A 25,189-nucleotide genomic window follows, 5' to 3' on the forward strand; every position below is an offset into this window, starting at 1 on the left:
AAAATATGATACTTTCTCAGTTAACTTTAATTTATACAGTGAGTGCCATTTAAGCGAAATCCCACACATTTATACTTAAAGACGTAACTAGCTTAAGTGAAAGCAGTAAAATCCTATAAAATTAAATATCTTCATCCCAAGGAATGAATCATCGCGAAAACTGCTTGATCAATTTACTAAATGAACAAATAAAAACAAAAAAAATACTAATTTAACTAATATTATGACTTTAAATCAAGTAGTTAATTAAATTATTTATCGAACGGTTTATGCAAAGTTTGCAACTGGGATAATCCGTGGCGTGCGTTAAGAATATTACAACTTCGGTTTTACTGTGCCACAAAATAAGTTTAACGAAGGGAACGAACGTACTAATACGGCTTGAATTGACCGCAGAGGAGAACTCGTTTTCCTCAAAGCCCCGTCGCCCGTTTGGCCGCAATTTCTTTACGTTTTATGGTGAAATACATAACGGAATCTCTGACGTTTTATATGTGTTAAGAAAGAGCGAACGAAAAAAAAAAATAACTCCGCACGTTCGATGTAACATATAAAAACTCACACATGTCTATTAAGATTTTACACGATATTGAATTGAGATAGATGAAGAGTGAGAAAGAACAAAAGCGAGAGAAGAGAAGGTTATTGAATTTTTAAAATTGGTTAATACAAGTTTGGGCATCGCTTCGTTTCGCAATTAATAAGTTTAGGAGAGAGGGAGTAAAAAAAAAATAATAAAAGTTCTATACAATCTAATCCGGAAGATTTAAATGAAGAGAGTAGTATGGCTTTTGTGTGTGCAGACCCAATCAACTAGTTTCCAAGCTCGTGCGGTTATTGATTATTCGGGTTGAATGACTGCAAGCACACTCCTTTATACACGCAGAATTGCTTTTTTTATATAATATATATGTGATTCATTTCTGTTTTATTCCTTTCCGTAGGGCTTTGGAAATAAAATGAAGTTAATGCCAGTAAGGCGTGGACGATAATATTCATTTCAAAAAAATAAAAACTAATGATATCAATGAACTGCCGAGTTGATAGATAGCAGTAATCTCAATACCGAGCTGTTGCGTAAGAGACATGCAGTACTACACATCGGGTTACTATTCATTCTTATTTATAAATAAGTTCTCTTTACTCGCCGATGAGCTTCCGTACGTGCTTTTCAAAAGTGATCATGAATTGTAATTGGAGGCGCCGATTTCGGAACATGGCGGAGAGGACAATTTCGAACGGCACGCCGGAAACCGGAAGTCAATGAGGTCGCGCACGAATCGTCGCCAGACATAAAAGACCGGCGTCGCGACTAATGGACAGTTATATGAGGCCATGGATGATGATGATGCTCATGATGACGTTACAACGTTGATCATCAACAACATGGCTAAGAAAATATTAAGAAAACTGCACGACCCAAAGAAAAAAAGAAATGGATAGATGGATGGAACGGAGAAGAAGGTCAACGAATTCCGTTGCTCTGCTTCTTCCAATTTGTGACGCGCGAACAATGCTTTGTTCCATTAAATAATTACACAACAAACGGCAACAGTACACAACTTTATATAAAAAAGAGAGAAGTGGATGGAAAGAATGCATCAATCCGCTCGTTTTGTAATTGTCAATGCCGCCTCCTCCCCAACTCCGCGCAACGTTCACACACGTATTGGCACTTACGTAATCGCCACTTATCACTATCTGCAATCCAGATTTTTCTCTCTCTCTCTTCCTCTGAGCCGACTTAGCATTATAACATCGAGTGCATTTAGGTTTCATAATATTGAAAAAAAAAACTATTCAGTCATATTAAAATTTTCAATTCCTTCATTGAGAAAAGCATTCCATTTAATTGAAGTCATTCAGAGGTCTACTTAACGTTATGACACAAGTATAATTGTAAAGTAAAATTGTTGCTACTTCAAGCAAAAAATTTATCAATTATTTTTACCTTGCCGAGAGCTTGTAAGTTTCATAATTTACTTCATAACAAATCTGTTGAAGAAATGTTAAACACAAATAACTGCAATAATTATCAATATAAATTACTTGAAGAGGTGAATTTTATTAATCTGAATGCAGGAAATAATAATGGTTGAGGAACGAGGAAACCAGTCGATCTATCATTTAATGACTCGCCATTAGATTCATCAGCAAAATATCTTTACATCCATTATGTTGATGGACGGACGACCCGAAGAAATCATGTGTGGATGAATTAAAAGAGAGAAAGAAGAGAAGAAGTACAGGAGAGAAAAAACTGGGTTCGCGGTTCAACAGCCTTTGCTCCGCCTGCTTATGGCTAGACGGAAAATCACGATAATCCCTCGAACCGAGCTGAAGATCTGCGAGATTAATGTTAACTCGAGCATGTTTCGAACTATTGGCATATCGAGTGCACAATGCAATTCCCAATAGATACACTACTTCTTGCAATTTATTCCAGTATATAATTCTAGTTTCTATTATATATCTTTTCGATTATATAATAATTAAAATTAAATAACATTCTGATAAAAGAAGAACCATAAACTTATAGATATATTACAGTAAATGCAGAACTATCAAACGATCCATTAAAAATATAATTTTCTCATTGCAACCGTTTTACTTATGAAGTTAATGAATTTAATCAAGTATAATTTTGTGACAGTCACATTCACATAAATTTATGGAAGCTGTATTGTCTTCATTTTGAAAATTGTTAACTTATTGAATACATTTATATAAAGGTCAATTTATACAAGGATAATTTTAAGATTATTAAATTACATTTAAATGCCAATATCTTTACTTTTTTACGGTATAATTTTGTTAATTAGATTATTACAGTGAATCTTTGGTCAAATCCAATGATCAAACAGAATAAATGAAAGTAGAACATAAACTTCGGTTCGTTAGTTCGTTGAATGAGTCATAATTGGTGCGTTCACTAAAAGTGAAGATGATGGTCATTCGTGTCGATCGAGTGAAAAAGATGATTTGCATACCATTTGCAACAAACAAAATGGCAGCGAATTAATTTCCGGTTAGATAATAATAACGGCAACGAGAAAGTCCGAAGGATTGTGTGTGTGAAATGGAATTTCGTACGGTATTTGCACTTTCTTCGTATGTTGTTTGTGTGTGCATTTCGCCGTAGTAAATTAATATATTTATAATTATTTACAGTAACCGTTCATCAACACAAGTAAACAAAGTACCAATAGTCGTCTAACAGTTTTCTGATAGCTGTAAATTCCGTGGGTGCTGAAAAACGTTTTTAAATTAAGATAAATGAGAGAAGTTGACTATGGTGGAAACGGTTACATGCGCTTTTCCATCTACGGTTTACGTCTCTCTCTACGTACGTTTGTAAAGCCATCACTGCAATCGCCGTCTACCATTCTACCACTGAATTGGTTTAGATTGTGGCTCGTCCTAGTTACGGTATTGCAAACAAACCCGTTCGAAGGACAGCTTGTCGTACATCATTGACAAACGAACGATTTAATTGAAATATGGCTATACTTGAACGAAATGAAAAAACAAGATGAACATTTCGGTTATTCATGGTTCCATGCAGATTTGATGATCTAATCTAACATCGTCCCACGGTCAACGATACTCGTCCAGATTGGCAATTACCGAATGGAGGGCATTAACCATTATTACGTAATAACGAAAAAAAATATAAAATGTTTGGCCAGACAACGCCCCAAACGCGAAGGGACATAATTACAGGTGGTGAGGCATATGTTGTACCATACATTTATTTTTTGGGTGGGACACGCGATGGGTGCGTTGAACTTGTCTTTCGGTATCGATTCAATGTTGTATATTTTCGTAGGGGGACGTGTCTCATTTTTATGTTTTCGTAGAATCCGAGAACGCTACGAATGTTTGTAGATACGGCCGACCTTTATCCGAGCCGATAAGAGGGGAATGAAATAATATTTGTTACGGAGAATGCGAAAAGACAAATATAATAGATTGTACTTACGAATTACAGCGATTTAATGATAAGGATTATGAGGAGGAATACGTTTTCTCACCTGTAAAAAAAAAACGAAATTAATTACAAGTGAATTCAAAGAACCCAAATCTTTCATAGTTGATGAGGTGTAAAAGCGATGCACAGCGGCATCCTTCGGGATAAGAGCATTTATTTTCGTTGGACCTAAATCAGGAGGTATCCATCATTGTCGCCTTTCATTTTCTCTCTTTCTATTATCTTTTTTTTTGTGTTCTTTTCAATTTATTTTTTTTCCCTTTGAGAAGGAGCGCGCATTCCGTCTGTGGAAAATAAAATGATTTCATCGGGAGTTTATAAATGGAATTATATCGTAGCCATTTCATATATACTTGTATACAAGCCGGCGAGTCAAGGTTGTCCATTTATTTTTAGAAATTATCTAACACACATTCGTATAATGGAGAGAAGGCAGTCCGATCAGAGAAAAATAATAATAATAGCGGTACGAAAACCACCGAAAAAAACACGATGCAACACTGCCTAGTCCGAATTTCGAAATTCTCAGGAATCCTTAGATTCTCAACTGATAAAGCGGCTTCGATTATGCAATGACGATGATTCAATGACAATTCTCTTAGAAACATATACATTATTTAGGAGATGAGCAGGCTTACTTTTTAATTACAATAAAAAACAAGCTTCGGAATTATAGGCAATAGATATTAATTTTAAAAAAACTAACCCTTTTGCTTATTGTGTATAGTCAAATTTTGACATTAAATAATGCAATTATTAATAATCTTAATAAGATATTTACCAATTAATCTGTTTTCCTTTTTGAACAAACATTATACACATGAATAAAACAATTAAACTACTGTTTTTCCACTTCATTGTTTTCGATACAAAATAATAATTGTATTAAAAAGTATCTGTATTTTGTACGATAAAGAATGTTTACTGTACAGTCAATTTAAAAAAAAATCATAGAAGCAACTTATATTTTAAAAGATGATTTGCGGAAAATAGTAATTTATGCCAGAGCATTAAATTACAAATAATTGGCTACAACTTTAAATGTTTAAAAAACGGCACCTTAAAAGAAACTTCAGGTTTCAAAAAGTAGAACAAGTATAATTAAAGATCCATTGCATTTATATCAAGAGTACCGCAAGGTAATGCTTTGGTTCCTATTCTACACTTTCTTTATAATGCAAATATTTCAACGGCAAATAATGAAAAGTTATTGTGATGAAACAACATTAGCATATGGTAAAATTTCAATAATTACATCATCAAATCCATGTTTTCACTGGATAGATTGTCAATAAAATTAATGCGAATAATACTTGATTAAATAATTGAAAATATGGAAAATCTAGTCGAACAAAATAAACAAATTTTACTCGAATCCTTTGCATTGAAATAATATAATAACGCACAGAAAGTAGATATTTAGGTATAATTATATAAAAGATATAGAAACAAAACTTCAGTAAACAAAAATAAAATTTCTATGAGCAAAATATTAACAAAAATTACACTTTTTTGAACAGAAAGATAATAAATTAATTGTAAATTAAACACGAATTGACTGAATGTTCAAATAATTTTAACATCACAATAATTTTGTTATATTGTAAACCAGTGATTCTCAAACTTTTTGGTCCCTCTTTTGGACATAAAAAGTATCTGCAACTCCCCCGAAGAATGGGTACGTGTAGAAAATCAACCAGAATTGATCTGATATTATTTTTTTGCGACCCCCCAAATATTTTACGCGACCCACACTTTGAGAATCACTGTTGTAAACCATTTAACAAATCCGCATGAGATGATTCACTGGATATTGAACAACAAAAGAAGTGGAGCGTCGCGAAGTTCATCCGTTCATTGTCAAAAAAATGTACCGGATGCGATCCATTGACACGAGCCATTTTTTTTTATATTCCAACATTCATTTCCACCGATCCAGTTTTTGGATTCCTACAAAGGCAAACACGCTATTATAAACACAGCCGAACAATGCCCAATGTGTTCTCAAATTTATTAAATGTTGACTCTCATATAAAATGTAGACGATCTTTTATTATATTTTTTTCTCTCTTTCAAAATTGTTGCGTCTTCTGGCAATCGGCCATTTCTATGAAGTGAACTGTTTATGCGACGGCCAAAATTAACGCACGTACAATTTCGATCGCAAAAATGGCGGATTATAAACGACGGTTGAAAAAAAAAACAAACAGACAACGCCCAAAAGCAATTAATTTAATTAATTAGGTTATTAATTAGCGACGGCGGCAGCAGTAGTTTCGACACGGAAAGAATATAACATTTACATGGATGCTTAATTTGTAAATGAATTTCGTGCGATTATAAACAACGTACATGGGTTTTCATTCAACTTCCTTTTAACACACTTTCACTTATTTCTATATCTATAAATAAATACGTTTTCGAGCGGATATGTTTTGTACATGAACTCGGATTATTCATCTCTGTATGTTCATTGCTATTGAGAAACCTTATAGCACAGTTTGATGAACTGTTACGTCGATACTAAAACACATTCGGATTCTCCTTTTTTCTTCTCCTTCTTGTGATTACTTAATAACTTAATGGATTGACACAATATAGTTTTTTTTCTCTCTTAGTTGCTACACCATAAAATGTTGTTATAACGAGAATGTATTTTATACGCTTATAAATGGAATTTAATGAATCGACCATTTGCAATTCAACAAATTCCATTTATTACCGTATAAAATACAAAAAAAAATTATAATCACTCAATCCAATATAATTACACTAAATGTTTGATTAAACATTTCGAAACATTAAGTTTACACAATAAATTTAAAAAAAAGTACAGTTAAAATGTCTAAATAAATAAAATTAATTTGAAAATATGTTAAATTAAATGAAAAATATGTTTATTTTTGTTCGCAGATAATAATTGTAATCTCGGTGATTAAATAAAAGCAAACGTATGTAAGAAATCGCAAGTTGATATTAACATTAAAAATAATTTTATTCATTCGAATAATGTTTGTCCATCAAAATTTCGTTTCCTGCCTATCCGAATATTACATTGCTGAAGGTAAACAACATTCTATAAACATAGGCGAATGATGATGACGCAGTTCTTAAAATGATATTTTAAAAAAAAATATTTTGATATAATTTCTTGTTATCAAGAAATTAAGAAAATTCATGAGAATCATCACATTGAGATACAAATTCTTATAAATAAATTTTGAAATGAGATGCATTTGTTGTTCAATTTTTCAACAAAAAAAAAACAAGGTGAGTGCGTATGGGATTAGCAAATATTAAAAGAAATTCTGGAGGTGTATAATGTTAAAGGTAAATCCCATTATCATCATCATCCTAATCGAATCTGAGAAAGATGCTAAAAGAGGTCTTTATGGAAGAGTAAACATAGTGAATACCTTATTTAACATGAATCAATATTATAAATAATTTCATTATTGTAATCCTTCACATAAACAATTGGAATTTGAATTGGCAATGAATTTATTTTTCAATAACATTAAGATTGTTCGATTACTGTAGAAACAAGTGATTCCCAGATATTTAACCTTCCCGCGTTTGAGTAATTATAGCCTGTACGTGTGGAATGCTGTATATTTTTTTTTTTGTTATGAATTTTGTAGCTCGACCGAGTCTATATTTAAACTGTAACAGGAAGAAAGAGGAAAGGAATAATATCGAAGAGGGAAATAAAAATAAGGAGTTTCAGGCTCCCTGAAAATCCGTAATTCATGGTCTAAAAATAGAGCGAGAAAAAAAATAACACTCAACGACGATGCACTTTATTCCCTCCTCTCTCTCTCTAAAAACGTCCTGAGCAGCTCCAAACTTCTCCTCCTCCCCCATCCGCAGCAAAGCCAAACACCTCATTCTCTCTCCATTTGGTATCAACAGAGAAATGGCGTTCGTAGCATGCATGCACCAATCAACGAGGAATCGTAAAGTTCAGCAAAAGCTAATGATTTATAAATTGCGGATTCCGCGCAAGAAGTTGTACTGCCATCCGCCACCAACGCAACACCTCTTCGTCCTACGCTCCTTCTACAAACGAGAAAATCCACAATGCACATCTGCCATCTCCGAGTGGTCAGTGAATATGTTTTGATTTTATTTTTCCTCGTTTGGTAAGAACAAAAAGGAAGCGAAACCTTGGTTTTTATTTATTTTTCGTTGGCTTACTAGAAAGGGTTCTACAAATGATTCACTTTGATGTTAATATAAGCATAGTACAGAAGTCGAGGATAATGGCACAGGAGTGAAAAATAACCAACTGAGCGAGATAAAAAAAAATGTGTTCTCGGAACAAATGGAAATAAAAGTATTGACGCGTTTTGAATGCATTTGATAAGGGTGCAAATAGCAGATATGGTGCAGAGTTTGGGAACAATGCAACTGAGTCACAGGTGAATCACAAAGAAATCTCTTATTCTCGGGTGTTAGAAAAACTCCCACGTTCTTTTCTTCATCTCGGCACGAGCTATCCGATGGTCGCACGATGATTACTTCAAAACCCAAGTGGATGAGCATAATCCCATCATGTACATACTTAGCATTTAACTTCTTGTATCACCAACAGATGGTTTGAGTAAAGGTTTGCAAATTAAAAAAAAAAAATTCTTCGATAATCTTAGAAATTAGCAAAACCGGTTTTAATCCATTTTGTATCTATCTTAATAAGAATAAGATTACATTATGTTTTATTTTATTATAGTTGTGTAGTTTCTAAATACCAACGAAAATAAAAAAAAACTTTACTGATTTATTTAGTTTTGTCGTTCCAAAATATTGATTGTTAAAAAGCATAAATATTTTTCAGATTTTCAATAATATTTTGCACTTTTTTGTAAATTAAAAAAAAATAGAGAAAAACAATGGATTTTTCAAATTAAACTAGAATTTTTAAACCGGTTTTTCGGTTCAAACACTAGACAAACACCTCATCGACAATCAAATAAAATAATTTGTTACTATTGTTAATATGATCATCATGCTGATATATGTAAAGAGCTGTAGAACATCCGTTTCCTAAATGAATAGAATATTTAAACCCAATACAATTGCAAAACTGACAATGCAAAAAAGAGTCAACGAAACAAGACCATTTGCAATGCAAATGTCGGTGATAGACCGAAGGTCTTTGCAATTTGCTACAGTTTTTACTAGGTGAATTGATAGCAGTAAAAATCTATTTACATCGAAAATCCATTTGGAAATGAAGATTTCATCTGGATTTCGTGTGGCGTATGCAAATGTGTGTGTACCGTTAATATTTTTGCCATTTAGAGATCCATGCCATGTGTTCGAATTGCGTCGGACAACAGCGAAGCGAGATTACAGAATGAACGTTGATGGGTGAGAGCGAGCGAGAGAGGATGAAAGAGTTGTGCGAATAAAAACTACAAAGAGAACACAGGGGAACACTATATTATTGCCATTAAAACGTTTAAACCAGTATTGCGGAGAGGATGATCTCATCAGGCTCGTTTATCCTTCTTTTCCACGGCGCTCACATATACTTATTTTTTTTTTTTATATACAAAATGTAAAGATCTCTCGCCGTGTGTGTACATATATTTATTTGTGTAATTTCTCGTTTGTTACGAAACGGAGCTCGGTCATTATGAAACGTCGAAAGTTTAATACGCGATGCTGCTCTTTACTCATGCCGAGCTCGGTCTCATTTTACATAGGAAATGCACCGAGACTACTAGACTTTCTCGCCTGTTTCGCCTCTTTTCTGCAGCGAGATTACTTTTCGACGGTGAAACAACTCATTGACCCAAATGCAGCCACCATTTCAGGTCACTCGGAGAGCAAACGCCAAGACCATTTCGCTGCAACCCACATAATACGAAAGTAAAAAACTAATGCACGTTAATAAAATAAATAATATAACATCAAAATAGAATGCATCTTTTCGCAGAGACTTTGATACGAGCATTCCTAACGAGTCGTTTACATTGGGCGTGGTGCATCGAACATTTTGCATAGCGGTAGACTTATGTAAATAAACAACGATTAGACTTTACAATTAACCATCGGCACTGGTACTTGTCAGTATATTCTAATACTGGAACATACAAATTATATAATTAGTAGAAATTCAGATTTTAAAACCGGAAAATATATGTAAATATGAGAAATTACATAATTTGCTTGAATCGCGTACAAATTTCACTATAATTATTTTTAAATAATATGAAAAAAAAACTATAAACATTGTTCGTGAAATATTTATACCATGTTAGAAATAAAAATTGTGGTTTACATTGAGTGATAATGTATTGTTTATAATAAAAATTAATTTTCTAATTATTGGCATAAATATTATTTACGACCTTATTACTGAATAATATAACCAATTATGACGTAAAGTCTAGTCATTAAAATATGCTGCTTAATTTTTAAAATGTATTAGTTAAAATACTTTTATTGTTAAAATGAAATTTCAAAAATTAAAAATTTCTGCTTTTTTTTGCTTTTAAATTAAATAAGACAAAATTTAGAATATATCAGATTTTTATAAAATAAATTGTATTAGTTTTAATGTGTTATAAAAACAGTAAAAAGTACGTGTTACTTGTCAAGTACAAATATATTTATTTAATAAGATATGGTAATCATGGAGGATATTTCTATAACTTTATTTGACAAGTTATAGGAATTGGATTGCATTAACCGAAACTATTCAAAATAGTGAACTTGAGGTGCATACACCAGACAATTTATATTTGATGAGCATCATCACAAGTACGTGCACGAATTCGAACGGTGTTTACGATCGAACGAAAATGTAAGTAGATTTCGTTAGATTCTAAGAATAATGAATAATAAACAATTACAGCCAACCGCACTCGGTTTTCTTCTGTATACACGTATACCGTCTAACATTACTATTTGCATACTATGCGGTTTAACAAATCAAAACCTTGCGAAATGCGTAAGCTTAAAAATAGACACAGTATGCACACCAAACTAGGCATAAATAACTGTTTCATAATTATCACGAAAAAAATGCAAAAATAAAATATAAATAATTGAAGTAACATAACATAATGAAACGTACAAAACGATGACATCACTGGTGCAGTGAAGAGCAATAAATTGCATGCAAATGTAATTCGCATTTAAATGAGACTCTCATTATAATAAACGAACTACGATTCGTATCGGAGCTTTAATCCCCTGAACGATATTTTTCCAGGAGCGCAAACGAAAAGTTGAATTATGTAACGTGTCAGATGATATGTCTTGGGAAGCATGTGCGAGGCCGACTTCCGCACTGGAAGAAATGTCATGAGAGAAATAAAAAAAAAGGAACGATTAGAGAAAGAGTAGGAAGCGAGCGTCCTACAATTGGGGCGTCTTAATTTAGATTTTTTTTTCAGGCGCATTCAATTTTGAAACTGCTGCGACGTGTCCTGGAAGAGAAAACTCTTCTTAGTTTTTTGTTTGCGCCGCATCGATTCCCTCAACTTAGCTTCGGCCACAACAGTCGTGGTTACTTATCTTAATCAAATGCACACAACAGCAAAAAAATAAAACTGCCATTGATAACGTAACGTTACGTAATTCACGTAGGAAAAACTGCGTTAATCTTTGGATTAGCAACAATGAATTGCGTACGTATAAATCTATGTTGAAGTTGATGTAGGCTCTTCGTTGGTTCGTAATGTGGAGATGCTAATTTAATTAGTTGAATTGTGGAGGAAATGTGTGTGAATGAAACATCGAGCGAACGTTACTACTTATTTTAGAACGCTATAACTAAGCGCTTGCACCCTAAAATGGGGTGACTTGCAATGGGTGGGGTGAATTTCATAGTCACGAAATATATATTTATATATATATATGCACGTACAAAGATTGTTAACCATGAGAAGGGTCGGTATTAAATTGCAGAACATTGAAAACCTAGCACTCGTCACTCCATTAATAAAATGAAAAAAATGCAATTACCTAAAGGCAAATATTTTATGAAAGAAACTAATTAAGTATTTGCAAGTGTGAAGTGACTTTCATAATCATGGGAAATATATTTGTAATTACATATACAAATATTATTTATAAAATTAAGAGAAAACTTATGAAACACTGCCATATTAGTACACATCACCTTAAGTAATAAATTTTCTGAATAAATAAAAAATTAAATTATTAAAATAGGACATTTTAACTAAATAAGAACAGATGAAATAATTAAATACGTTAAAATATATAAAAAAAAAAAGGTGTAAGATTATGTAATATAAGAAAAACACTAATCCTAGACACAACGTCTCCTGAGAAATACGAGTGTTCTTTAAACATGCAACAGATGCCTTCCCAAGTGACGACTTATTGAAGCTGTCCAGAAGGTAAGTGTTGATGAATTGTCCCTTCTTAATAACATTCCTTGCTTCCAAGTCAATGTTAAGTATAATTACGATCCTCTCCTAAAACTCGCACATTATTCTAAACTACTTTTACCACTTTAATATACTTTTTTTCAGAAACAAACTTTTGTAAAGTCAATTATACGCACCACAAATTTTCAATACCAGTTGCCTTCACAAGCCCAACCCCATATTCTTTTCAACTATTGAATAACTAGGGCTAAAAACGCACCGAAGTGCATAAACCAAATAAAACCTTATAGTTTATTTTTTTATACACAGACGAAAACATTCAACTTGCGGAATTTTGTCTTACTCGACGTCCATAGAAATTTGGAGCATAAACGTTATTAACCTGAAGATGAAAATAGCGGAGCCAGAGTTGCTCTATTTAAGCATAACATTTGTATCTGTAGGTTAACGTTTAACAAGAGCTATAATTGTGTAAATAAATACAAGTATTTGTGATTTCAAGTGTTTAGTAACAATTAGGTACAATTTTCGTTTAAATTGCGTAATAATATAAACATTACCAATTTCATTGACACATTCGTAATATTTATATCACAAAATAATATTTGCCGCATTCCAATTTGATACTTGTAAATATCTTCTTTTTTTCATGCGTATTTACACACAAAAATCTTATAATTTGAAAATAGACAAAGTTATAAAAATATGTTAACAAAATATTACATAATTATTTAATAGAAACTAGTGCGCTCAAAATTATGTAAATGTATTCAAGATCAGGTTGTAGTATGAATACGATGCAAACAATTATGATACACTCTCTTGATTTGGATCATCGATTAAAGACAATCATCTCTCTTAACCCAATTAGTGTAGTTACTCAGATGTATCACCACCTTCAACAGCATTACAAAACAATAATACCTATCTTATCAGTATCTAATCAATTGAAATTCAATAGATTGCACTTATCACTATTTAAAAAGTAATTTCTTAAGTAAATACATAAATGGATGTTCCACTAATCACTTATTGCAAATAAAAAACAAATATCAAAATTTTACGTTTCTTTAAAACTAAATTAAACAAAAAGTCGACATTTCTAAATTAAAAGTTGCACTTGATATTAGCTTTTTCGATCCGCTCTCAATAATGAATTTATTATGGTTTCCGTGCCAAAGAAAACTCGTCCAGTGCCAAGTTTTGAAATTTATCATACGTTGACACATATGTCACCTAAATTATATCTGTGTATGCTTTGAAAATATAAAAAAAAGTAGATTTTTTTGTATTAAATTTATGATTTCCATTGAAACCATTCAATATTATTCGTTGCATGAATGTGTGTGTGTATTCCTTATCCAAGCGGCCTTTGGAAAGCCCAAATCATATCGTATATTTCATAGAAAATAGTCTTAATTGGAATAGATAATAGTAGTAGTTAAACCAATAAACATTAATTTCGTCCAGATTAGAAAGCTAGAAACCAAAATATTGGATTAAGCAAACATTAAATACAGAAATGTTCTCACAGTTTATTACATTAGCTTATTACCCTTAATCTTTATTTGCTGTTCACAAAATATTTGCATTAGTAGCGTTTTGTAATTAACATTTTGTAAAGAGAGGGAACTTGGGATATGTGTGCAACTACGAAAAACAGAACAAATATAATAACATACCATGATGAGGAGGTTACACGAGTTACAAACAAGTCACGGTTATATTTATCTTATCAAATTAACAAAGATCAATTAGTACAACTAAACGTGATACCAAGTTAATAATAGTTCTAATAAGAAATGTTAATTCTTCTGCAAATGGTATTTAACATTATAATTTATTATACACGTATCTAATGATCTTTACACCTCATAAAACATACATTTAAAAAAAATTGTATCACAAATTGAAGCCGTTTAGAAAACTTAAATGTTTTAATATATAAATTGAGGTGAATAAATAAACATCAACATTGTTGAATGACTGGAACTCTTTGTCGTTGCAGAGAACGGAAATGCTCTGCTAACAACGCAACGTGTAATTTATCATTTGCCCAAGGACTGTGCTCCAGTTTCAACAGAACGTTTCCAAGATCTTAAAAGATATTTTATTTTAAATATATAACAATGATTCATAACAAAAAATACACAGAGCCCCACAATTCTATTTTATATACTTCATTATAAGAAAATAGTAAATATTACATTTAATTAATTTATGGTTACTGTAATCTACACAATATCTATTTATACTTCAAGAAAAGTCATTCAATATTCTAAAAAATATAAACGAAATATCTGAATAAATAAATTCAGAATTTTCTTTAGTTTCAAGAAATGATAAAAATAGCATCATTTCGCAAAATAGCAACTATGACCTCAAATCATGCATAGATACTTTATGATCACGAATCTTCATCTTCGGGTTAACGATTATTGAAGATTGTGCTGTATTTTCATGGCAGTATACCGCATAATTTTATCGCTTCTCAACTCAAAGAATTCGCACCAACATTCAACCATTTTCTGCATGAAATAGTCGTTATTGTAATTAATCCAATAAGATTCTGATTATAATGGTTCCATTCAAAATAATTGAATAAATATTTGAGAATCCATTCAATAATATGATTATTGAAGATTATGCAGTATTTCCATAGCATTGTAATGCATAATTTTAGCTTGAAATACATGGTTACATCAATAAGATTGGAAAAATTGAAGAAATATTTGAGTGTCCATTGATCTAAAATTATACAAATGATGAAAATACAAGGCTTCAGTTTAAATATTTACACTATTGTTATAACTACCAGCAGTGTTACGTAGAATTAACTGTTCCGGTTGCTCCAATAAGATTGAAGATTGGGACATGCAGTTGAGTTTCGATGCATACATAAATAATGCAGGAAATGGTAAATTCTCACATATGCATAATATATCAAAATATAAACACGATGCACCGGCTTATCTCTTGGAGCAGAAGACGACAGTTCTTAGAAGGCTCGTGTTAGGTAAATAAGCGTATCGAATGACAATTGATTGTATGTGTGTGTGTTGCGCGTATTATCTATGTATGTGAGGATATGGGTATGACTGTGATGGGAGAAGAAAGGAAGCGTGTTTACTTTTGTAATTAGAATCAATATGGCTAAGTCGTGTCGATTCTGATGGAATAATTGCAACAAGTAGGGTCTGGGTGTAAGTCGAATTCTATAAATAAACGATTACGAATTGATAAAGCCGAGCTGCGAAGCGAAGCCGCAAAGTCGGAGAGCGAGAGGGAACGTCTCGAGTGTTTGTTCGACCTGATAAATGTGAGGTGAGGTGACACACCCCAGCAACTTTGGTAAGCTTCGAGATGTCGAAAGATACGTCGGAGGTGGCGGCTGCGACTATGTCTTTCTATAAAGTAGGTTCTGGGATGATTGGTCTTGGGGTCTTGGAGAAGTACACGTACCTTCAAGTTTGTTCTTCCCAAAATGCAGTAAAGTTCGCGCGTCCACTTTCGTTCTCACTTGATCGCACTGAGCACACGACGATCACACCAACAAAAAAAAGGAGACGGCTATTGCGGGTGTTATTCAACGGAACCGAAGCGAGCTACGAAGCATACGCCCCATCGATTACTGGACCGAATTCGACTGCCGATGCCGGACGCGACTTGACTTTGCACCACGGGGAACGCGAAGTCGGAACTTTTTTTTTTGGTTGGTTGGTGGTTGATTGTTGTTCTCTGCACTGCTCGACTTCCGCTTCTTCTTTCACGCGTCGTCTCTTCTTATTAGATTCTCTTCTTTTTTATTTCTCTCTCGCTTCTCTCGTTCGACGTTCTTCCTTCCTAGCCTCAAAATTTCGGTCGGCCAAATCGGATGCACTCAGGGATTACTAGAGTCGCGTACCCGCAGCAGTTTCATCCGCAGTCCGGCGCACATTGGTCTGAGTTTGCGCAAACTCTCCCCTCCGTGTACGCACCTGATCCTTGCGAGCGATTCCGATCCTTATTGCATAAGCACGAAAGGACGCGAATCCTTTGCACTGATGCCGCATCTCCGAACGATTCCTACAATTCTACTTTGCGGGACTCCATCAAATTGCTCCTACCTTTCGGGCTGGCGACGTTGCCAAACCTAGGCGTCACCGGTATTCCCATTCCAATCAACCTGTCAGGTATAAATATATCTATTTGACAACTTTGACAAGTACTTGAGACGTGTACCAACTACATCAAATTGCTTTGATAAGCCCGGTATTACCAAACAAACTTTCATTTATAAAATTTACCTATTTGACATAATCCGTTCCAAAATTTCCGGTTTTTGCTTGTATAGTGAAACAATTTTCACAAACTAATATAATATACGATAATGCGTTCCATTTTGGAGTCATTTTTCTTACATTTTTGCTTATTTTGCAATAACTGTAGCCGTAATGATAATAATTAAAAGAGATGAACAAATATCGAAAAATCTGAAATTAATAATATGATTCTAATTTATGAAATACCTAATAAATATTTTTTTTTAATATTTTTTGTTTTCGCCAAAACTAAATATTGATTAGTGCTCACTTAGAATATTTGTACATTGTTATTTATATTTTGAATAATGTACATGTTACTTGGAAAGTATTTTGCCACGTTACTATGGAACAAACATACACAATGAGATTTTTTAAAATTCAATTTAAATGTATTATTTCGATATTTTGGCAATTAGATTATTGTTTAAGTGCAAATTTTACGTGAATATTAAATTGCAGATATTATCCCAAAATTAAATACTTATTGAAATATAAGGTTGATTTAATTTTAGAAAAAATGCCGGATGACATTCAGTAATGGAACTAATAATAATAGAGTCCAATGAATCATAGTTAATATTAGATAAGTTATAACCAGAATTGTGCGTGAATATGCTTGGTTCAATTATATTTAGATATAATTCCTATCCTATTGATTATACAGTTCACCCATCCGAATATTATTATTGCTTAACTGTTGCAAGTTTTGAAATGTCACAAAGCTTTTGAACGCCTTAACTATCAATAATTTAATTTAATATAGAGTGTATTAAATTATATTATAATACAATATTTGTATATTGCCTTCTTTCAGTTCATTTTTACTTTGAAATGAGTTTATTATGTAAACTGCAATAACTTCAAATGGACCTTTAACATATTTCCAAGAATATATGCGTATTTCATTGAATTCATGTTCTTAACAAGTACGAATAATTAAGAAATCAATTTTATATAATAATTATATTAATTGTAAATTCAAAAGAAACATAATATAAAGAGAGATTTATATCAGTTTATTTATTGATATAAATCTCTTCCGGCCCTATTTCTACTACCCCTTTCGGGTTTAACAGCCACCACATTTTTTTTTTGTTTTTTTGGGAATCGAACCAACGACCTTTCGTATCAGTTTTTCGTGATACAGGCGACCATAGACAAAGAAACATATTTTATCAATAAGTAAACTATTTTAAATATTTATTATCAAAAATTCTGCCAACTTAAAAAAAAAGGCAACATCGCATTGCCGCTTCCAGTTCTGTCCGCCCATTATGAAGTTGCAGTCGCGCCCAACGCTAAAAACAAAGTAGTTACATCATAAGATACACAAAATTGTTTAAAAAAATTATAAGTTAAAAAAAATGTAACATTAAAAATGTATTTTTTTTAATTTTTAATTTTTTTTCGAGCGATGTTTATTTTTATTTTTTTCTAAATTTTTATTTTTGTGGCAACAATGTGAAACGAAAAGTATAGACGTCTGTAAAAAAAAAAACGAAAACATTCGGGCTCAAAAAGTATTCAATATAGTTTCTGCATTTTTTCGGGATAAAGTGAGTGGAGTTTTTAGTAAAATTGTGCATATCTGTATTGTGAAACTTTGTTTTAGTTATGGGAAGACGGAGCCGTTCAAAATCACCAAGCAGACGTCGTGAGCGTGACAGGGGAGACAGGGATCGTGAGAGGGACAGAGATAGGGAACGTGACAGGGATAGGGACAGGGATCGTTACAGCAGGAGGAAAAGGTCAAGGGACAGGTCCAGGGAGAGGAGGAGGCATTCTAGTGAAAGAAGATTCACAAGATCTAGGTCCAGGACGAATTCGCCTGTAGATAATAAGAGGAATAGATTAAATGTTGAACGTCCCACAGTGTCAGAGGTAGACCTACAAGGAAAGTCTCCAGATGAGCAAGAGATGATGAAACTCATGGGCTTCTGCAACTTTGACACAACTAAAGGAAAGAAGGTTAATGGCAATGAGGTGGGAAATGTTCATGTTATTCTCAAGAGGAAGTACAGGCAATACATGAATCGCAAAGGTGGATTCAATCGTCCATTGGATTTTGTTGCATAGACTGTTTTTGACTGCAAGTTAAGAAACCATGAACCTCAAACAATCAGGATAAGTTTATTTTTTATAAATATATTAATTACTTCAAGTTTTACCTCACAATAGTTTTTTTTCTCTCTGCGGGTCTATGATAAACCCATGTTCAAGTTAATCATCTTCACTTCATACCTCCACAATAACATTGTTTCATTTTTAACAAATATATTTGTATAAAATAAGTTTAATCAATCAATAAAGAACATAAGTTATATATACAATGTTTTCATTTTATGTTCTATTCTTTTTAGATAGCGGCTCTTCATCTTCGGACGAATCTGCGTTTTCATCGCTCTGACGTTTCTCTGCTAATACAGTTTTCAAATCCTTTATTCGAAAATCTCGCGCTGTTCCTTGACCAACGTATTTGAACAGATCAATATTCGTTTTCTTTGATAACTTGATCACTAAAGAGCTGAATGTTTCCATTTCCAAAATCAATTTGGGCAATAATTTTGTTTCCTTCAGCACCTTATTCTTCAACAATTTCGCATCCTTTTTCTTAGATACAATCCCTTCAATTTGGTTATGATCCATATATAAGATCAACTTATTCACAACAGGGGATAAAGATTTACCAGTATCTTTAACAACGTTGTTAAATCTGTAATATAATAGCTGTAGTATCAAAATTAATATAATGCAAATATTTACTGACCTTGCGACCTGAAATGCTGGATTAAGTTTACTGGATCGCATAGTAAAATACTTTGTTAAATTGCAAAGAGTTTGGTAAAGATTAGTATTGATTTTAAAAACCATCTCGCAGCAAGGGCCCATAGGCATGGATACATCATTAATATCAATCATTATACTAATTATTTGGCACAGCTGACAAGACAAGCTACGTTCCTTTGATCTCAGCGATTCTCGTTCTAATGAATTACAAATAATATTAGTGTTGTGGTTATATTCCAAGTACTCATATCTTACTTTGTTCCATATCAATCTGTGCTGGAATAGAAATCCAAGTCGCCTCGGCCTTTATTCTTAAGATAATCCAATCCACATCATCCAACATTGATTTCATTTCGTTGCATAAGCACAAGAAAACTGTGGTAGATGCAGCTTCATTGAAGATACCTGTTACACATCCATCCTCTTTTTCCTAAGGAATAAACAATGAAATTATTCAAGCTAAATTGACTTAGCAATCTTTACCTCATCCGAAATTCTACCGAAGAAATCAGTAAGTTTGGTGGCAAAGCTCGATTGCAATGTTGTCGAGAGCTTATGCTTGGTATATAGTTTGAAAAGGAAGGTGACGAAGCTGTTTACAACCGCTTTTCCGAACAATTTACGATCTTCCGTCATTTGCTTCATCCATTCGATATTTTTATTAGCAATCGTGCAATTCGTTTTTCCAGCGATTTGAGCTCCGACCATCAAAAATCCATTAATAATAAGCTTCGCCACTTCCGCATCCTGCGCAGAGTCATCATCGCTAGCTTCTAGCAACTTTGAATAATTGCTTAAGATTTTTTCTATAGCCAAATTAATATTAGTTTCTTTTAAATCGCCTACAACGTGACTTATTATAAACATGTTAAATTATTTTTTTTAGCAACTTACATATTCCATTTAGGAATTTCAACCAATGATTCTTGAAATGCAAATTGACAACCTGCAAAATTGTATTGAAAACTTCCAAAGATAAAAGGGCTGTCCCGTAGTCAAACTCGGAAATTTCATCGAAACGCTGTATACATCTGACGAATAAAAGCTTAGCAATTTCCATGCAATAATCGAAATGCGTGCTCTTCTTATCTTCTTCCAAGTATTTTACTTGTTTTAAGCTTATAAATAAATTGTGGACCGCTTGTAAAGCGTATTGGTGAAACAAAATGTTTCTCTTCAAAATATTGGCTTGCTCTGGACATGACCAATCCACAGAAGTCCTGATGGCAGTTACGTATGAAAATTATTATTATTTTTAATTAACTAAGCTTCTTACTGATGCAACAAAGTTAGCAACTTGCTGGCAACATCCAAAGTCATGACGGTATCTGGAGGTTTGAAAACACGTTTTTCGGAACCGCCTTCTTTTCGTGAAGTTTCGTTTTGATTTTCTGTACTTTTGTTAGCATCCGCTTTCTTCTTTTTGTCTTTCTTCTTGTTTAATGACTGACATAACAATATAATAATTAATTTAAAATATAAAAAACTCGCAGATTCAACAGTTACCTTAGAGAAATCATTCAATCTGCAATAACCTGTAAAAAGTTGCTTAATCGTGTCTCCAGAAGAGGTCGAATCCAAGTTCCAAGCGCACAGATTATAGCTAATCAGTGCTTCATAAGTTGACATGACCTCCTTTAAAATCAACATTTTCTTCTGGGATTCCGGTAAGATGTCCAACAAATCCGTTCCATCATCCTACAAATTTAATTAATTAATCTGTTAAAACAATTTTAGGAAACACTTTACTAGTTCGAAATGCTCCAGATCGCATTGTGTCATTTTTGTGGATAATATTTCAAACACATCCACGAATTTCTGCAGCATTGGACTAGTATCACCAATGGATCTGCGTTTACAAATGATCATCGCAATGGTGAAAATCAGTTTACCAAGCCGTTCCTGAAACATGTAGATGTAATTTAAACGAATTGTTGTTATCCTTTTTGGATAGCACGTACTGTTAAGATAGCGTCAGTGTCTTTAATTTGGATGGCATTCGAGAAATTTAAAGGTGGAAGAATTGCAACGTCAACAACGTAGAATGAACTGAAATGCGACCAAAGCAATTCCAATAGAGGTTGGCATAAATCCTGATTCACGCAGATCGTTTCATACAAATCTAAAAATTAGCTATTTATAAAGATTTCGACTTAATTTCTCTTGCTTACTGTCGTAGAGTTTAGCTTTAACATCAGCTTGTTGCATGAAACACCTCCGCAGGATTCCCAGAATTTCAAGACACAAAGCTTCGTTTGTTACTCCAGCGCACATAGATCTGCCAGTCAAAGTTAAGGAAATTTGTGATAATACGGACATCCCAGAATCGAAGCTATTTTCATAGTTTTGCAATGCAGCGGAATTACTTATCTTCAGATTTTTTATTAATTTAATGAAACCGACAACTGCCATTTGTCTAGTCTCAATGCATCTGTAACAGTAATGTTCATTGAATAATTACGTTTATTATTATTTTTAATATTACATACTTAGAATGTAATCCTTTGCGTAACATCAAAATCAGATTGTCTCTTGTAGTGTGAGACAGCTTTGTTAATGGCAATATAACATCAAGGATTTCACTAGCGACAGGCCCTGATACTTGAATGGACTGTTCAATCAATTCCACTATACATTTTTGGTTCTCCAAAAAAGTTAAACCAAAGCGTTTTGAAATCATCTGCAAACATCCTAAGAACAAACATATTAATATTCACATTAATGGAATCCTTGCATGTCTTACGGATATATTGATGAACATTCTGTCCTGTGATTATCAAATTACATAACTTTTGGATAATTATTTGCGATAAATCGCGTTTCTTCTTAATCAACTCCTTGATGATGTTCTTCCCGATAGACCACATCTTCTCCACGTGATGTTCCCTACCAATGCTGCTTGATGTCGACAGTAGCACAAAAGTTAAATTCACCAATCCTTGCACCACAACATCTCTTTCGTCGACGCTGCATTCTATTATAGTTTGTATAACTTTCTCTATATCATCAAAAGCAGGTATCATATCTCTAACCCACTTCGACTCCTGCCTCTTCTGATCATCGCTGAGAGCTCGGAATATTGCAGCTTTGATTATATCAAAGACGTTCTTCTCGTAAAATGGTATAGTGGATATCGTGAGAAGAAATGTTAATTGAAATGGATGCAAGACATATTCAGGTGTCTTAGTTAAAGTCTTTAGTGTATTCAAGTATTCTTTGGTGTCATAACCAGAATTGGCATATTGATGTACATGGTATAGAATGGTGCTTTCAGCATTTACATAAGCAATGTCAATTGAATCTCCTAAAAGAGTTAATACACAAATTAACAAAAGAAGAAGATAATTTCATACAACTGACCTATAACATCCATACTATTTCTATCAGAGTTAACTGATTCCTTATTGCTGTATATTCTTATGTTAAAATAACTCTGCAGCTTTATAAAAATAATTTGACTGTTCTGTTTCTTGCATAGCCCAAGTAATTGATAGATTAACATTGGGATTTCTTGTGGTGTCATCCTCTCAATTTGATCACAAAGTTTTCTCACAACCTGCTGATGCTGATCTTTATCCAATAAGATTTCACTGAAAATTAAACCCTTTCAGAATAAATCGTAAGAAATGAATGAAATTACCTGAACATTATTGTAAGAGAAGTGACAATATTAGCAGACCAGTCCATCATAATTAATGTTTTGATCAGATGGTTCTTGAATTCTTTCCCAGTTAGTTCTTCTCCATTAAATTCAACACAAACATTCTCCTCCAAAATGTTTACCAAAACAGGTAATAACTCCTTCCAACTAAACAGAAGTCTAAATATTAAATTTCACTAAATTTTTATAGGTTTACCTACACATTATCTGTATCCGTTCCCTTTTGTATTTCTTTTGTGCACATCTGGCAGAGCTCTATGATCTGTGGCACCTTCAGCTTGGTTAATTCGAAGCATACTCTGTTCACTATCTTCACAATCTGTATCTGATTCTTGACTTTACCCTCATTGATGTTTTTCAATATGCATTGGATGCTGATGTACCTCTTCTCATCGAAATCTTGTGAATTGCTCAGTGTTTCCAAAAGGTGATTGAGAATTGTTATAAATATGGACAAATTCACAGTTCTGTCAATCATATCAATAATCTGAGAGACATAAAACTTTTAAAATTATATATCTATCATGGGTCAGTCTTATTGGATTTCTACTTACATCTTTGTTGTTTACATCTCGCAGAAAATTGATGATGGGTTGATTGTCTTTACTAATACTTAACTCTATTATGTTTTGCTCTATTGTAGTTGAAGACATGTTCTATAATCTCTGCATTTATTTGTTTTGAATTGATAATAAAAACAAGAAACAAAATTGGTCCTTGCTCAAACCGCCAACGGTTTTTCTGTTGTACTAAACTTATAAATCAAGAAAATTTACAAATACGTGTATATTTATATATCTATAAATAAAGACAATTTTAAAAGATCTACGTACATGAAGAATAATTAAATAATAAATTAACATAAAAATGCATTTTTGTGTTTTTAAGGAAAATATTCTAGGTTGTAGGCAACCAACTATAAACATGTGTATACACTTTACATACTTATAAACTTAAAATTTGAATTGTTTGATTTTATTGGTTCATTTTTAATATAAAAACAAATATTGTTTTCAACAATGCTGGTTTGTTAAGGACACTGTCCTATTTGTTAATAATGCTATTCCAGTTAGTAAACATGTTGTTTTAGTAGATAAGGATAGCATTCCTGTTGTCAAGTAGTGTATTTTCTATCAGGGATGAATTTTGATATGGTCTTTATGGGATTAATTCCCAAACTGTGGCCACTAAAGTTGCCAGGAGCCACTAAAGTTTCTAGCCTCCGATGTTTACGATCCGCCCCTGTTTTCTATGATAATTAAGCGTAACCTTACTGTAAAAGTTCATGCTAAATGGATTTTATTTGAAAATGATGATAATTAATAACTGGACATTAATTAATTTAAATCAATTCATAATGATAAATTGATTAATATCAATATGTGTAAAAACAACATATCTATATATTATGTAAATGTGGATGCGCCGGGAAAACAAACTTAACTTTTGGATTAAACCAGTGATTCCCAAAGTGGTCTATATCGTCCCCCATGGGTCTATGACAACCTGCGGGGTCTACGTCAGCAAAAAAAAATTGGGGGTCCATGAAATGAAAATGGAGGTCCACGATAGTGGATCTCAACATACACTGATAGCATCTATTTACTTACATTATACTATCTTATAATATAAAGACTTAAACTTTATTTATAAAAGTACCTATGAAGTAAAAAAAATATATATGTTTATAAAATTGTGTAAGTTGTAGGATGTAGGCATTCGCTTTGTGGTCGCAATACATTTTGATCTTGTAAAAACCTGCACATAATGATATACCAGTATCATCTTGTTACAAGCATACGCGCAGTCTCAGAGCAAAGATCTTAATAATTATAAAGATGTCCCAATATAAATAATAAATTTACAAAAAATCAATATCAGGTAAGTAGGGGGTCTACACAAAACCGAAAAATATTGCAAGGGGTCTACGACACAGAAAAAGTTTGGGAACCTCTGGATTAAACAAACTGTTATATTAAATTTGTTTTGATAATTCTACAGTTATTAAATAAATTATAAAAAAAATATTTTGTTCTACTTTTTAAACATTTAAAAAATAGAGAAGTAGTGTAACTTTGGA

General features: G+C 32.7%; 3 protein-coding genes across 4 annotated transcripts in view; 1 reads left to right on the forward strand and 2 right to left on the reverse strand.

The window, feature by feature from the left end:
• The window catches only part of LOC108567415 (protein hu-li tai shao), a 33,812-nt gene extending 17,496 nt beyond the window's left edge, over positions 1-16,316 (reverse strand). The window contains exon 1 of one of the 2 annotated variants that reach the window (XM_017927850.1): positions 15,820-16,314. The gene's annotated coding sequence lies outside the window, so the exon portion shown is untranslated. Of the gene's footprint in view, positions 1-15,819 lie in introns of both variants that reach the window. The other variant, XM_017927853.1, reaches the window with a different exon arrangement.
• Positions 16,317-18,052: 1,736 nt separating this feature from the next.
• LOC108567472 (U4/U6.U5 small nuclear ribonucleoprotein 27 kDa protein) lies at positions 18,053-18,795 on the forward strand. The gene is made up of 2 exons (XM_017927962.1): positions 18,053-18,217; positions 18,274-18,795. The coding sequence occupies exon 2, from the start codon at positions 18,276-18,278 to the stop codon at positions 18,735-18,737; it is 462 nt and encodes a 153-aa protein (XP_017783451.1). The 5' UTR covers positions 18,053-18,217; positions 18,274-18,275; the 3' UTR covers positions 18,738-18,795.
• Positions 18,796-18,799: 4 nt separating this feature from the next.
• On the reverse strand, positions 18,800-23,926 carry LOC108567471 (Fanconi anemia group I protein homolog). The gene is made up of 16 exons (XM_017927961.1): positions 23,664-23,926; positions 23,310-23,596; positions 23,089-23,256; positions 22,809-23,038; positions 22,192-22,752; positions 21,938-22,139; positions 21,620-21,879; positions 21,410-21,570; positions 21,198-21,350; positions 20,955-21,146; positions 20,725-20,894; positions 20,343-20,668; positions 19,932-20,290; positions 19,704-19,878; positions 19,429-19,645; positions 18,800-19,374 (listed from the first exon to the last, which is right to left on the reverse strand). Exons 1-16 carry the CDS (start codon positions 23,760-23,762, stop codon positions 19,002-19,004), a joined length of 3,933 nt encoding a protein of 1,310 aa, XP_017783450.1. The 5' UTR covers positions 23,763-23,926; the 3' UTR covers positions 18,800-19,001.
• Positions 23,927-25,189: the final 1,263 nt, after the last annotated feature.

This window comes from Nicrophorus vespilloides, unplaced genomic scaffold (genome assembly GCF_001412225.1).
Source record: "Nicrophorus vespilloides isolate i.1.1-1 unplaced genomic scaffold, Nicve_v1.0, whole genome shotgun sequence".
NCBI lineage: Eukaryota > Metazoa > Arthropoda > Insecta > Coleoptera > Silphidae > Nicrophorus > Nicrophorus vespilloides.

Bases quoted from the DNA above. Each gene is read 5' to 3' on its own strand.
- LOC108567471 (XM_017927961.1), bottom strand. From the start codon at position 23,762: ATGTCTTCAACTACAATAGAGCAAAACATAATAGAGTTAAGTATTAGT. The intron at 20,895-20,954 runs GTAACTGTTGAA...TTGTTATGTCAG, and splicing joins GATTGAATGATTTCTCTAAG to TCATTAAACAAGAAGAAAGA. The intron at 20,291-20,342 runs GTAAGTTGCTAA...GTCACGTTGTAG, and splicing joins GAAATTCCTAAATGGAATAT to GCGATTTAAAAGAAACTAAT.
- LOC108567472 (XM_017927962.1), top strand. From the start codon at position 18,276: ATGGGAAGACGGAGCCGTTCAAAATCACCAAGCAGACGTCGTGAGCGT.